Source organism: Stegodyphus dumicola, chromosome 10, assembly GCF_044657685.1.
Source record: "Stegodyphus dumicola isolate Sdum_Otavi_A_Nest chromosome 10, ASM4465768v1".
In the NCBI taxonomy this organism is placed as follows: Eukaryota; Metazoa; Arthropoda; class Arachnida; order Araneae; family Eresidae; genus Stegodyphus; species Stegodyphus dumicola.
In genome coordinates this window covers 130,452,133-130,465,409 of record NC_140777.1, presented here as the reverse complement: position 1 = coordinate 130,465,409, position 13,277 = coordinate 130,452,133, and the positions used below count along the sequence as shown (strand labels likewise).

Genomic DNA, 13,277 nt, shown 5'->3' with positions numbered 1-13,277 from the left:
TTTTACTTTACTCATTCTTCGCCGAGCTGGCGGCACTGAAAGTAAAATTCTTATTAGTACAAGAATACGAAATTATTTTTATCTTCGGCCAAATTTTGGCTTTAACATAACAGAATTATTCTTTCGACCAACAGAAAATGCTTGTTTTTAGCTTTTACACTTAAAGAAAATAATACTTTTGCCTTAGCTAAATAAAGTAAAACAAAACTAAGTCTCAACCGAGACATATTGACTTTCGTCAAAACATAGAACTTCGTACTTATGCATAACATTTCGGAACAAAAGAGAAAAAAAAAATTATAGAAGGTTTTAACTTATCTTTGTGTTTTCGATGCTTGAAACTCCGTCATTCGTTTTTGGCAATATTGGTCCCAAGTTAGAAGTTTCATGGATGTTAATCTTCTCCTTACTGCCCTCCGAGTGTCGTCCACCTGACTTTTTCTTTTGCGTCCTCTACATGCTGGCCTCTTGACGGAGTAATCGTCTGGTTGTTGGCCTTTCCGTTTCTCCCTGGGACGGCTGGTCTTGACGTCCTCCGGTCTGGAGTCCTTCTTGAATTTCTTCTGTTCCTCGTATTTTTGTGCCTCCTGTTGGCGTTTCAGTTTCCGGAACGGCGGCCTTGCTGGCACCTGACTCTGTGGCCGTGTGCGCGTTCTCCTTGATGTGTAATTTCTCCTGCTATCCTTTGTAGGTGGTGTTTTTCTCTTTACCACGGTTTCTTTACCCGGTGCATCTGTATTTTTGTTTTTCTTAAACGCTGGAGTTTGAAAATTATTTTTTCTTTTTGATACCGACGTCCGGGTTGTAGAAGGGCTAGGACAGTCTTCAGTTCTCTGTTTCTTGGGTGGTGGAATAGTTGTTATTGTCTCTGGACCTTCTACTTCGTTTAGACTTTAGTCCTGCAAGAAACTTTTAAGGATTTCAAAATCATTTGGATTATAGTATTTTTTCACCTGGTCGGGACTTGCTTTACAGATTTCCCCTCTCTCGTTCTTAAGATATAATACTACCCCTTTGATTTCCTGAATTACATAGGGGCCTTCAAACTTTGGAGCTAGCTTTGCCGTAAAATTGTCTGGGGCACTTGATAAAGAAAATTTCCGCTTCAATACTTTATCCCCAACTTTAAAATCTGCTTCACGGCGTTTTCTATCGTAATATAGTTTCTGCCTATTTCTTGCCGTATCCGAGGTTTTAAGCGCCTGATCAATCAACTTTTGCACATCTTTTTGTTTAAACTCCTGCTCTCTTTGTTGCACAAAGAATAATTTATCTAAAGGCGTAATTAATTTTCGGCCTAAGAATAATTCTGCTGGAGTTTTTCCCGTAGTATCATGATGTGCCGTTCTTAAAGCATAAGCTAATTCATTTATGTAGCCATCCCAGCGCTTGTGATGTGTGCTCACGTAACTGCGAATTATTTTTACTATATTTTTATTAACTCTTTCTGCTATGTTAGCTTGTGGTCTATACGGAACCATTTTGATATGGCGTATGCCAAGTCCATTGCATATGTTTTCAAATATTTGACTAATGAATTGTTTTCCGTTATCGCTAATGACTTTTATCGGTGCACCGTATTTTAAAATGTCTCTGTGTAAGAATGCATCTGCGACTGTTTTGGCTGACGCGCGTTTAAGTGGAACAATTTCTGTCCACTTTGAAAAATGATCTACTATTACTAAAAGAAAACGATTTTTATTTAACTCGCTCTGGGGGAAGGGACCAAGAAGATCTATGCCTAAAATTTCATTCGGAAATGTAGCGCGAATGCTATTTAAGTACCCGCCCGGGCTGTAATTAATATCATTTATTAACTGACATTGATTGCAGGACCTGACATACGCCGTTACTATTTTGTATAATTGCCTGAAATATACCGCCTCGCGTACCCTTTTTATAGTCTTTCTGATCCCGAGATGGCCCGCTGTTTTTTCTTCGTGCAACTCCTTCAAAATGCTTAATCGAAGCGAGGCTGGGATGACTGGCTTATACTCAAGATTTTCGTTTGTTGTTTTCGTATAGAATAATAAATTATCTATTATTTCATAGTTTTTTGCTCTATTTCTTATCGCATCGATATCTGTGTGCTCGAAGCTTTCGGGGTCTTTCAAATAAGCATAGATATTTCCAAATTCAGGATCAGCTTTCAGTTCAGTGATAATCGTATCTCTAGAATCTAAAATTTTTGAAGTTAAATTACATTAAATGAACAGCACATTTAAGTTCATTTCCTTCATCGTCCAGTTTTATACGAGAAAGTGCGTCAGCTACCTTGTTTTCCTTACCCGGTTTATACTTTATTCTGATATTATATTCTTGGAGTTTTAAAGCCCATCTTATTAAACTGGGCGTTAGGTTTTTCCCCGAGTAAAGTCTACCAACAGCCGCATGATCCGAAAAGACTGTTACTGGCGCTTTGCCGAAATAAACTCGAAATTTGTGTACAGCCATTAATACGGCTAATGTTTCTCTTTCTGTAGCTGTATAATTCCTTTGTGTCTGATTCAATGTTTTATTAAAAATGCCAGAGGATGGTTATTTTGCATAAGAACCGCACCCACCGCATAGTCTGACGCATCTGCTGCAATTTCCAGGTTTTCGTCCCCCTCCGGGAATTTTAAAACAGGGGCATTAATAAGCGCTTCTTTTAATCTTTCAAAAGCTGTGTTAGCTTCCGCTGTCCACGTAAATTTGCCCCTTTTTCGTTTGATTACTGATTGAAGAGTGGTTCAACAATATTAGCGAAATCTTTTATGAAAGATCGATAGTAAGAACAGAACCCAAGGAAGGAAGAAAGTTTCTTGGCGGTGTTGGGCGGTGGGAAATTCTTAATAGCTTTTATTTTTGAATCTTGCGTTTCTATACCCTTTTGCGATATTTTATAACCGAGATATTTAAGTTCTTTAGTTGCGAACTTGCATTTTGAGGCGTTAATTGTAAGACCGGCCTCTTTTAATAATTTAAAAACTTGTTCGAGGTCATTAATGTGTTGTTCCAACGTACTACTCGTTATAATTATATCATCTAGATAAATTAAAGTTGACTTTCCTAGGACAGGCTTTAGAACAATGTCCATAGCTCTTTGGAATGTTGATGGGGCCCCACACAACCCAAAAGGCATGCGTAAAAAGGCATAAGTTCCCGATTTTGTTATAAACGCGGTTTTATGTATATCTTCGGGTCTCATAGCTATTTGATAGTAGCCAGACGTTAAGTCCAAAGTAGACATATATCTTGTCTATTTGATCTGTCTAATGATCTCGTCTATAACCGGCAAAGGGTAAACTGGAAATTTGGTAATACTATTTAGTTTTCTGTAATCAATAGCAAACCTCCAAGCCCTTTTATCCGAAGGAGGAAACTCGTTCTTTTTCCTACATAGTACGACTGGACTCGCGTACTCACTATTTATGGGCGTTATTATTTTATTCTTTAGCATCTCCTGAATATGTTCTTCGATGATTAAGTCTTTTTGTTTGTCATAACGGTATGGCTTAGTCCTGCAAGGTTTTTCGGCATTTAATTGAATCTTGTGCGTCACTATTTGGCAGCTTCCTGGTTTTTCTGAAAACAAATGAGAAAAATTACTCACCACTTGCTGTATTGCTTTACTTTCATGGTCATTCAGATGGCTAATGTCCAATTGCGGTGTCTCCACAGGTTCCACCAACCTCTGGTCCATCTCCAACACCACGGAACTATCTTGAAAATTTAATTTGGCCCTAGCGGCCCTTAGAAAGTCCATGCCTAAAATAAGAGAATGTTGCAGATCTTTCACGACAAAAATTAATACTTTGAGACTTTCCTCTTTTACCTGTAAGTTTAATGATAATTTCCCGATGCAGTGACATGTTTTTCCTTGCGCCGCTATAATTTCCGTATTTTTGGTTTTAAATAGTCGTACCCTATAAAAATTCTTTTTGAAGAAATTTTCACTCATAAAATTTCCTTCTGCTCCTGTATCGATGAGGGCTTCTACTGGTACATCGTCAACCAGGACTTGTATAATTGGTAGCCTTGAGTTTTTTACGATGACCGTGTTTAAATGTCTATTTGAGGGTTTTTTTACAACTTCCGGGGTCTGGACCCTCCCTTTCACAGGCCCCTCTACTCGTTTAAAGCTTTCCTTTCAATCTGTGTCTTCTGGGTACGCGGATGTTTATTTTCAAATTTTCTTTTTGGGCCTTGACCTTCGAGTTTCGATGCGTTAGCTTGATAGTTCTTTCCCCCATAAGAGCGATTTCCATTTCTGGTTTCCTCATTTGAAGATTTCCTTCGGGTACTTTGGGAATATGTTTCCCCTCTCGCTTTTTCCGCTATTCTTCGATTTTGAAACTTCACCGCCAATTCGAAAAGTTCCTGCAATGTGCTTGGGTTTCTAATTTCAAAGTAGTCTTGAACAGTGGGTAACAATCTTGGTAATATTATTTCAATAATCTCCGCATCGGGTTTCTTTCCATACAGCATATCCGTTAGCTTGATTTTTCGTAGAATAAAGTCCGTCAATTCTGCTGTATCTCGTTGATAGAAACTATATAGCTCGGCTTCCAGCCGTGCGCGATCTTTCACTATTGGGAAGGCCTTTACTAACGATTTTTTGAAATTTTCAAATATATTTGTCGGGCTTCCAAATTCCCCTAATAAAAATTTGCCTATGTTTTTCCACCATAGCGCGGCCTGTCCTCTTAGTGCTGATGTGGCGATGGCAACGTTTTGTCTTTCAGGCACAGGGTAGAGCTGAAAGTGGTTTTCTAGACCTTCTAGAAATACCGACACCGAATTTTTTCCGTCGAAATAGACGTTTGGCTTGATTGACGCTCTCAAAGTTTGGACCAGGTATCCAAATCCTTCTAACTGACTTGTCATTTCTTGGTGTTGTCCAGCGGCTTCCATCCAGTTTTCGGCCATTTCAGTTCGATAATTGTTCGGGCGATAATTGTTCGATAATTTATAACGTTGCGCGCCTCCAACTTGCACGCAACCAAGAGGTGACTGTGACAACTGGATAAGATACAGAATCTTGTGAAGAGTTTAAGTCCCTTTTTATTCAACGTAATAAATTACAATTGCGTGCTCTTGACGCTCACAGACTGCGCCTACTTGGCGGTCAAATAAAAATAATAACCTGAAAAGAAACTAAAGACAAGATTCTAACTACGAGGCTCTCTAAAATAACTAACTCACCGCGTTTTACAATACCGCTGCTAATTCAGCAGACTTGAAGCTCACTGGAACGATTACCACTACTTCCCGCCAAGCACATAGGCCGAAACGCGGGGTTCTTCAATTTCTCGCTAACTACCTCCGCGCTCATGAAGTAAGAATATCACACCGAACTCGTTTCCTTCTATTTAAATCAGAATACTTCCGCTGATAATTTGAATCCTTGCGCGTTCTACTAAAATTTACATATTCTGGCATTGGCAGTTCCAGGGGAAAGTAAGGCTTGACAGGAAAGATAGTTTAAACTTAAAATAAATGTTAGTTAAAATAAATATAAACCCTACAAATTAATCAAATACAAAAGCTCTAAGCCTTTAAATGAATACTCGCTTAAGTATTTGAGAAGAAATAAATAACTAATTTAATAATCTATTTAGGAAAAAAGTGTCAGCATTTTTCGAACACATTTAAAAAGCAGCTTCAGCACAAAAACGGTAGTAAATGATTTATACTCACCTTAACCTATCACATCATGAGGAATATTTTTCTATTTAGATACTTTGTCCCATGGAGACTATACAAAAACTAGATTTTATGTTTATAAAGCTCTCGAACTCAACTGTTTGTAGTTTTGTACATAAAATCTCTGTCTAATTTTTAGAATCTTTTATTAGAAAGGCATGTCGAGGTTCAATGAAGGAAATTAAATTTGTACCCATATTTTTCAAATTTCTATTCTTAAAAATAATAACGCAGACTCCGTTGCTATTTGTCCTTTTCTTTACAGAAATGTCGTGTCTAGAAAAAATCGTTATAGTACCTTCTAAGGAAGAATCGAAATTGAAAGATATAAGCAGAATTAAGAACAGGTAAATGCAATTTTTATTAATATAACCATGGATGTAATTGATATTTATATAATTAAAATTCGTATCACTAATTGGTTATAACTGTTGCCAAGTACTTACCCCTGAAATTGGTGACACTATAGATAAAAAACTGGGTGAAATTTTATAAATTTAAGGACCCATACTACATAAGTGAAAATAATCTAAAGAAATCTCTAAGAAGTTTCCAGTAAGATTAAGGACGAGTTCGTTAACTACGTTTGTGTAACTAGATTTAATTTGTTTCCATTCAAGATTTTAGAACTGCTATCAAAAATGTAACAGCTGCTCATTTTAAATAAATGTTTATGAATTATAATAGTATGAAATTAGTTTATATTTACTAGTTTATATTTACTATATTTACTTGTTTTTCAAAGTATTGTAGTAATATGATCTTATTTTTAACCACTTTGTAAAATTCTTTCGACCCAAAATAACTGTTTGGTTTGGCAGTTTTTTATTTGACCAAAATAATTTCTTCTATATATGTAGAAGATTTTAGAGAAGCTTATGTAACAGTCTGCATTTTTAAAAAGGTTTTATCTAAATAAATCATTTAAAAAAATTACGAAAATTTTTAATGTAATTTGACGAAGATTATAGTAAGACAATCACTTATGGAAGCTTGGACGTTTTATTTAATTTCTCTAGCCAGTTATTTTAAATGCTTTGTTATCTTTCTCGCTTTCTGTTTTCCTGCCAGAATGCAAATTCCTAATTCACATGTATTTAAATGAGGTAGAAAAGAGATAGAGAAGGTTTGAGAATCCAGACAGCACTTAGTGGAATGACCACTCACGTGACTGAAGTCAGCAAATCAATAACGTCTTTTCCTATTGGCTGCGCCTTGATCCCCGCACAAAATTCTCCAACTTGTCAATGATTTACTGTCACGCTCATTCATTACAACATCTTATATGTAAATGCTTATATTACTAGACATTTTGTACACAGGTTTGGGATTACACTTTTAATTCTTCTGTGGTTCATTCATTTGAGATACAAAACTGAGAAAATTTATGTAAGATTTCCCTAACCGGCCTTATCTGAATTCCTGGTAAGAGCGTGATAATGTTCGCGTTGAGCCCAGCATAACAATAAGTGTTAAAATATCAGGTAGAATCAGAACGTGTTCCGCCTGCTGTAGTCCACGTTTGCTAACGGATTCTCTTGATAGCAATATTCTGAGGCTTTGCGTCATATTCGCCATTAGTCTTGGAATGTCGACTTTGGGCAGAGCCAACTTGCACCTTTTGTGTCTGTTTAGTTTATCTGCTAAATTTAGTAACTTAGTCATAATTATAAATTCATTGTTTCTGATTTACGCCATAAATTATGGCTGTTCTGTAAGTAGGAGTAATGCATTCTGCTACCTTTTATTGAGTAAAATAAAAGGTTCTTTTACACACTTCATATGTTTTTATAATTATAAAACCTGGCGATAAATCGCTTTGGTTTTAAGAGTTTTCGTACATTTGATGCTACCAAAGAAGAAGCTGTATGCGATGAATGAAACTAGACTTCTATAACACTGAAAGACTGGATAGAAAATTAAGTTTATTACTCCTACTAATCGCGCAACATAAAATTTTTAAATCCTTTAAAATTAGAAAATTTTTGTTTGTTTTTTATAATACAATATATATATATATATATATGTCATAATAAAAGCAAAAGGAAAAGACGGAACATTGTAGATGCGTGATTAGACCCATATTGAAGAAGATTTTGATTGCGTAGTATGCTAGTAATGCTAACTTGGTAATATCTAAAGAACTTAACAGTCGAGGCAGTTTTAATTCCATTTTTATTCGCAACTGATATTTGTGGCCACAATCACTTGGCACTCTAGTTGTGCCTTTCCACAGAAGATTTACATTTTTGATATTGTTGAGACAGAAAGCAAGCCAGCGAAATTACATCTTAGCACAGTAGATAGCAAAAGCTGAAGTGCGTAGTTATGAAAGATGGAAGCACGCGAAGAGAAAAGTTTTGGTTTACAATTATTACGTCATCAGAGCTGCGCGGGCCATATATATATATATTATTAAAGAATGTATACATTCTTTAAATAAATATATTCCTTATTTTTAGTTGTTTCCTAGAAGAATTTCTGGAATCTGGAAAAGAAGTTGATGACTCTGTTGAACCTATAACTTTTGAACAAGTACCTTTTTCTCACCCTGTGTTCATTAACTACACATCGGGTACTACTGGCTTACCCAAGGCTTTAATTAATAATGGAGGGGTGAGTTAGCACATGACTAAAATTTTATTGTTGAAAATCAAATGTTAACGAAATAAAAATATTAAATTGCTGTAAACTGATTTACAACAAAATGCCAAATTGAAAAAATTTGTAATCGATTCACATAGTAATTTATTATTAGGCAGGTAGTCTTTATTTTCAAGTTAGAGTAATGTTTCCAAATAATGACTTCAATCATTGAACTTCTATTGAAGAACGAATAAACTCCAAATGGTATAAGATTGTTAATGTTATATATACCTAATATGTTTTCAGTCAAAATTGAAACGGTGTTTAGGCCTGTTAAATCTTACCAGGAATTGACTGTTAATTGCCTGGAACCCTTTGCCTGTTAAATCTTAACCAGGAAATCCAGTCTATAAAAGGGAAATTTCTAAGAATTTTTCCCCTTGAAATAATATATCCGGAAGTTAAAAAAGTCATTTGATCTTTGAAAGAAAAATTTATAATACTCGTCATTTATTTTCATAATCGAATGCAGTCGATAAATAATTGTTTACTAATTTAAATATTTTTATCAAAGTTTCTGATTAGACTAATTGGTCTTTTATGACCTGCGCTTTTAAATGATCCGAATGTGTATACATTTTAGTAGTTGCTAGAATATGCAGGGTGGCGCAGGGAAACGGGAAATTTCGAAATAACGTCATTTCCACGAATAAATTCATAAAACTATTAATTTATTAACGAAAGTGCATGTATTCAGCATGCCATTTATGTTTTTACAATCAAAATGTCCAAAAGTGTCTCTTTACTTTTTAAAGATGACATCTGAAAGATGTGCTCCCACTTGGTGTTCGTACTCTAACAACCTGTTATGAAAACTCTGGAATGCGCGGTGTAGCAAATCTTGGGGAATGGCAGTGATTTCTTTTTCAATATTCTCCTTCAGTTCATGGATTGTTGCAGGACGTGAACGGTACACCTTAGCTTTAAGATATCCCCACAGGAAGAAGTCTCACACACTAAGATCAGGGGATCTCGCAGGCCATTCAATGTCACCGTTACGTGAAATAATGCGTTGCGTCTTCCAAACAACTGACGAACTGCTGACATCGATTGTCGAGCAGTGTGTGAAGTGTCTCCGTCCTGCTGAAGATGCATGCTGTCGAACGGAGAGGCGAGGACTTCTCTCGATTGCAGCTCTAACAGCTTCAATGTCCTCTGGGGTACGTACCGTTGGAATGCCACCTGGAGGTTTCTTTTTCAAGGCAGATCCTGTTCCTTCACTCATGTTGTAATTGCATGCGCTGATGCGACACGTCCATGACGTCCAAGCTGGTAATGCTGTCGAAATATTCTCTGCGCGGCAGTCGCACTATGACCATTTTTATAAAACGCATCCAACTTTCGAATCCCGGCAAACGGGCTGCCTCCATGTATGTTTTCATGATTTTCCGCATGTGTAACGTGTATGCAGTATCTTTTGGATGCATACGCGAATAAAGCGGGCGAAGCCCGTGTAAAATCGTTGAACGCTGGTAGTTCGGACCAATTTTCGAATAAAGGCCAACGGGCTGGCTCTATGGGTGTTTTCGTGATTTTCCGCATGTGTGTCGTGTATGCAGTATATTCTGGATGCATACTGTAATAAAGCGGGCGCAGCCCGCGCAAAACCGCTGGACACTGGTAGCTCGTTCCAACTTTCGCATTCCGGCCAGCGGGCTGGGTGCATGCGTATTTTCGTGATTTTACGCATGTGTAACGTGTATGCAGTATCTTCTCGATGCATACATGAATAAAGCGGGGGACGTCCGCGCAAAACCGCTCAACACTGATAGTTCGATCCAACTTTCGAATACCTGTCCAACTTACGAATTTTGAAATCGGTCCAACTTTCGAATCCCGGCGAATGGGCTGGCTGCATGGATGTTTTCGTGAATTTTCACATGCGTGTCGTGTATGCAGTATCTTCTAAATGCATACGTGTTTAATGCGGGCGCAGCCCGCGCAAAACCGCTGAACACTGGTAGTTCGGTCGAATTTTCGAATAACTGCGAACAGGCTGGCTGCATGGGTACTTTCGTGATTTTACGCATGTGTATCATGTATGCAGTAGCTTTTGAATGCACACGTTAATAAAGCGGCCGCAGCAAAGGTAAAATCGACGTACACTGGTAGTTCGGTCCAACTTTCGAATATAGGCGAAATTCAACATGGGAATTCTTTTAAAAACGAACAATGATAAGCGGGCTTCAGCCGCTTATCATTGTTATCATTGTTCTTTATTATCTGGTGTACATTCGCATGGGTTAGTATTTTATTAGGCGGATGTTGCATAAAATTAATATAATTATGTCATATTCTCAGATGCAAATATCTTTTGGATAATTTTTAAGTATAGAATGAGGTTAGTATATAAAAATTCTTAGTAAAATAATGCGTAGTGTAACTCTTGTCCACTGTATCAAATAAAATAAACAGTTAAATTCCTATTACAAAATTAGCAGTTTTAAATGCTAAATATGTATTTACTATTTTCCTTTTCCTAGCTTGTTTTGACTATCGCCAGAGACATGTGTTTGTACGGTAAAGAAGACAGAAATCGAGTACTGCTTTCGATTTCACCGGTAATATAATTTCCATTTGTGTATTAGATATTTTATATTCCGAACAACCATTAATTTGTTTGTAAAATGTTACTAGGTTCGCTACGCATATATACTAACGATGATTGTGAAATGAGAGCTATAAATATTATCAAAGAAACAATTAAAAATAATCGAACAAATAAATAATACGTTTAAATTTTAAATGCAGAGCATTATAAATAAAAGTCATAAATAAAGAATTAGTTTACTACAATGTTACTACAAAGGAAGTACCTTGGATTACAATCTCTGAACCATGTGTGGATGGGGAAAAGATGAGGCTTGTAGATGTTCACGTGGGTGGTGAGGAATCAACGTTTGGCTCAACCTCTGACTCAAGAATACGTAAAGAGAACATTTGAGATGAAAAGGCTGTATAAGAGGTGAAAGAAGTTGGCCTTCTAGATGGGACAGCTGATACTGATGTGTTTATTAGATTATCCACTGAAGCAATTTTAATCGAATCCAGTTTTTAAGAATTCGATAAGTATCCGTAAATCGAGATTATTCCTAAATGGGAAGTATTAAAATAAACATACAAACATGCAATGAAACACAAAAATTATGTACTATCTTAGTAAGGTTTGAATGTAAGAATATTTGATAGAATTTAAAGTTACTTGATTTTTAAAATTTATTTTCATGTTATGTTTCTAAGCAGAAAATAAAAAGTCACTATTAAAGTCTGCATTCCTATTCAGATTTAATTATCTAATTTTTTAATCTATTTTTCGAAACAACTTGGTTTTGCATTCTAATTCAGAAACTTTTCGAAGTTTCCAGATCAGAATACTGTGGCAGAGCAGAATGGAGTGTAGCAGACTGAAAACGTTTCGTTTTAAGCGATGAATCCAGATCCTTATTTGACTCTGACGACGGCCTTATCTATGTGTACATACGGTCAGGTCATTACTAGATATCTCATACCTTTGTGGACTGGTGCATTTCCATCACGACTAGCATTATCTTGCTGAATGCTATTGCGTAAGATTTTTGGTCACTTATAGGCAACGTGCGCACCACCCTGCATTGCCAATGTCCTTCGCCAACATCTTGTGGCCTGTTGTAATATTCATGCTGTCAGACATGTTGGTTCTATTTTTTCATCGTAATGTCTGTCCGCGCACAGCAGTCATCCATAGGGATCAAACGCGGCTTTCCCAACATGGTAATCCTGCCATGGGCTTCCGATCGCCTAACTTTTCTCCCATTGAATACCTTTAAGACATAGTCACCAGTGGCTATTTTAACTAAATGGCCATCCAGAAGACATACACAAATTTTTTATTAAGAAAATAATAGACACTCATTCCATTATGCAATCGAATTTGGAGATACAATTGTAATGGATTGGATGTGGTTTCTAGCGCAGATAGTACATTCTAAATCTATAACATGAGTTAACTTTTACAATCATAAAGTTAACTGTCTAAAGCTAGATTAAAATTTTTACAGAAATTTGGATTTCCTAGGATAAAACTTTATGTCATCACTATATAGTTCATATATCATTTCTTTCCAGAAAATTAGAAGAAAAAGTAGTTTAGCAAGGAAATACTGTCAGTTATCATTTATACTTTAAAAGCTGCTATTTATCACTTCTTCAAAACCTTTTTAACATTTTCCTTCCTCTAAACTAAGTTTCTCACTCTTTCTCCCCAGTATAGTAATGCGTGATAGTGCGTATGAAAATGTGCCGAGGGGTATACCTAATGTTGTAAGCTTAATTTTCGATAAATCTTAGTGTTGGCTGGACAATCTAAACTTAGAAATCTTCTCTGGTTTGCCTGCAACTTTTCCCGTTAAAATCTTCTTAATGTGGTGTATGCCAAGATCTCGATACATATCCTCAAAAATTGGTCTAATGTTTTTCATTGTCTGATCTTACTTTAAGTGGAGCTCCACATTTCGATGTAAATTTCTTTAAAAATAAATCTGCAACAATATTAGCGGAAGCTGTTTTGATGGGAATTAATGCTATCCACCTTGAGAAATTATCCGTGATTACCAGAAAATAACTGTTTTTTTCCATTTTCACTAGGTGGTTCCATTTTCACATATTGTGGTGGCCAAAATTGTGAACACTTTTGGAAATTTTGGAATGTTTTTGAACTTTGTATGCTTATAGAAAATGTTACGTTTCGCAAAATGCAAACTTGTATATACCATTTTAAAGAGAATTTATTACTGAATTGAATACAAAACACAAAATTCAATTATTTGCAATACAAAAAAATATATGTACTTTAATATAAATAAAAAACACAGTTATGAAGTGGTTTGTAATGTCTAGCTTTCCTGGCCAATCACTGTTCTTGTTCTGAGAACCAATCAAATGTTAGTAACTGCCAGTAGAAGCTG

General features: G+C 36.2%; 1 protein-coding gene across 1 annotated transcript in view; it reads left to right on the top strand.

Annotated features, from left to right (window-relative positions):
• Positions 1-13,277, top strand: part of LOC118200426 (acetoacetyl-CoA synthetase-like) — a 71,716-nt gene that overhangs the window by 25,868 nt on the left and 32,571 nt on the right. The window contains exons 8-10 of the mRNA XM_085825548.1: positions 5,954-6,035; positions 8,151-8,304; positions 10,818-10,895. Coding sequence (XP_085681674.1) covers positions 5,954-6,035; positions 8,151-8,304; positions 10,818-10,895 — 314 coding nt within the window. The remainder of the gene's footprint in view (positions 1-5,953; positions 6,036-8,150; positions 8,305-10,817; positions 10,896-13,277) is intronic.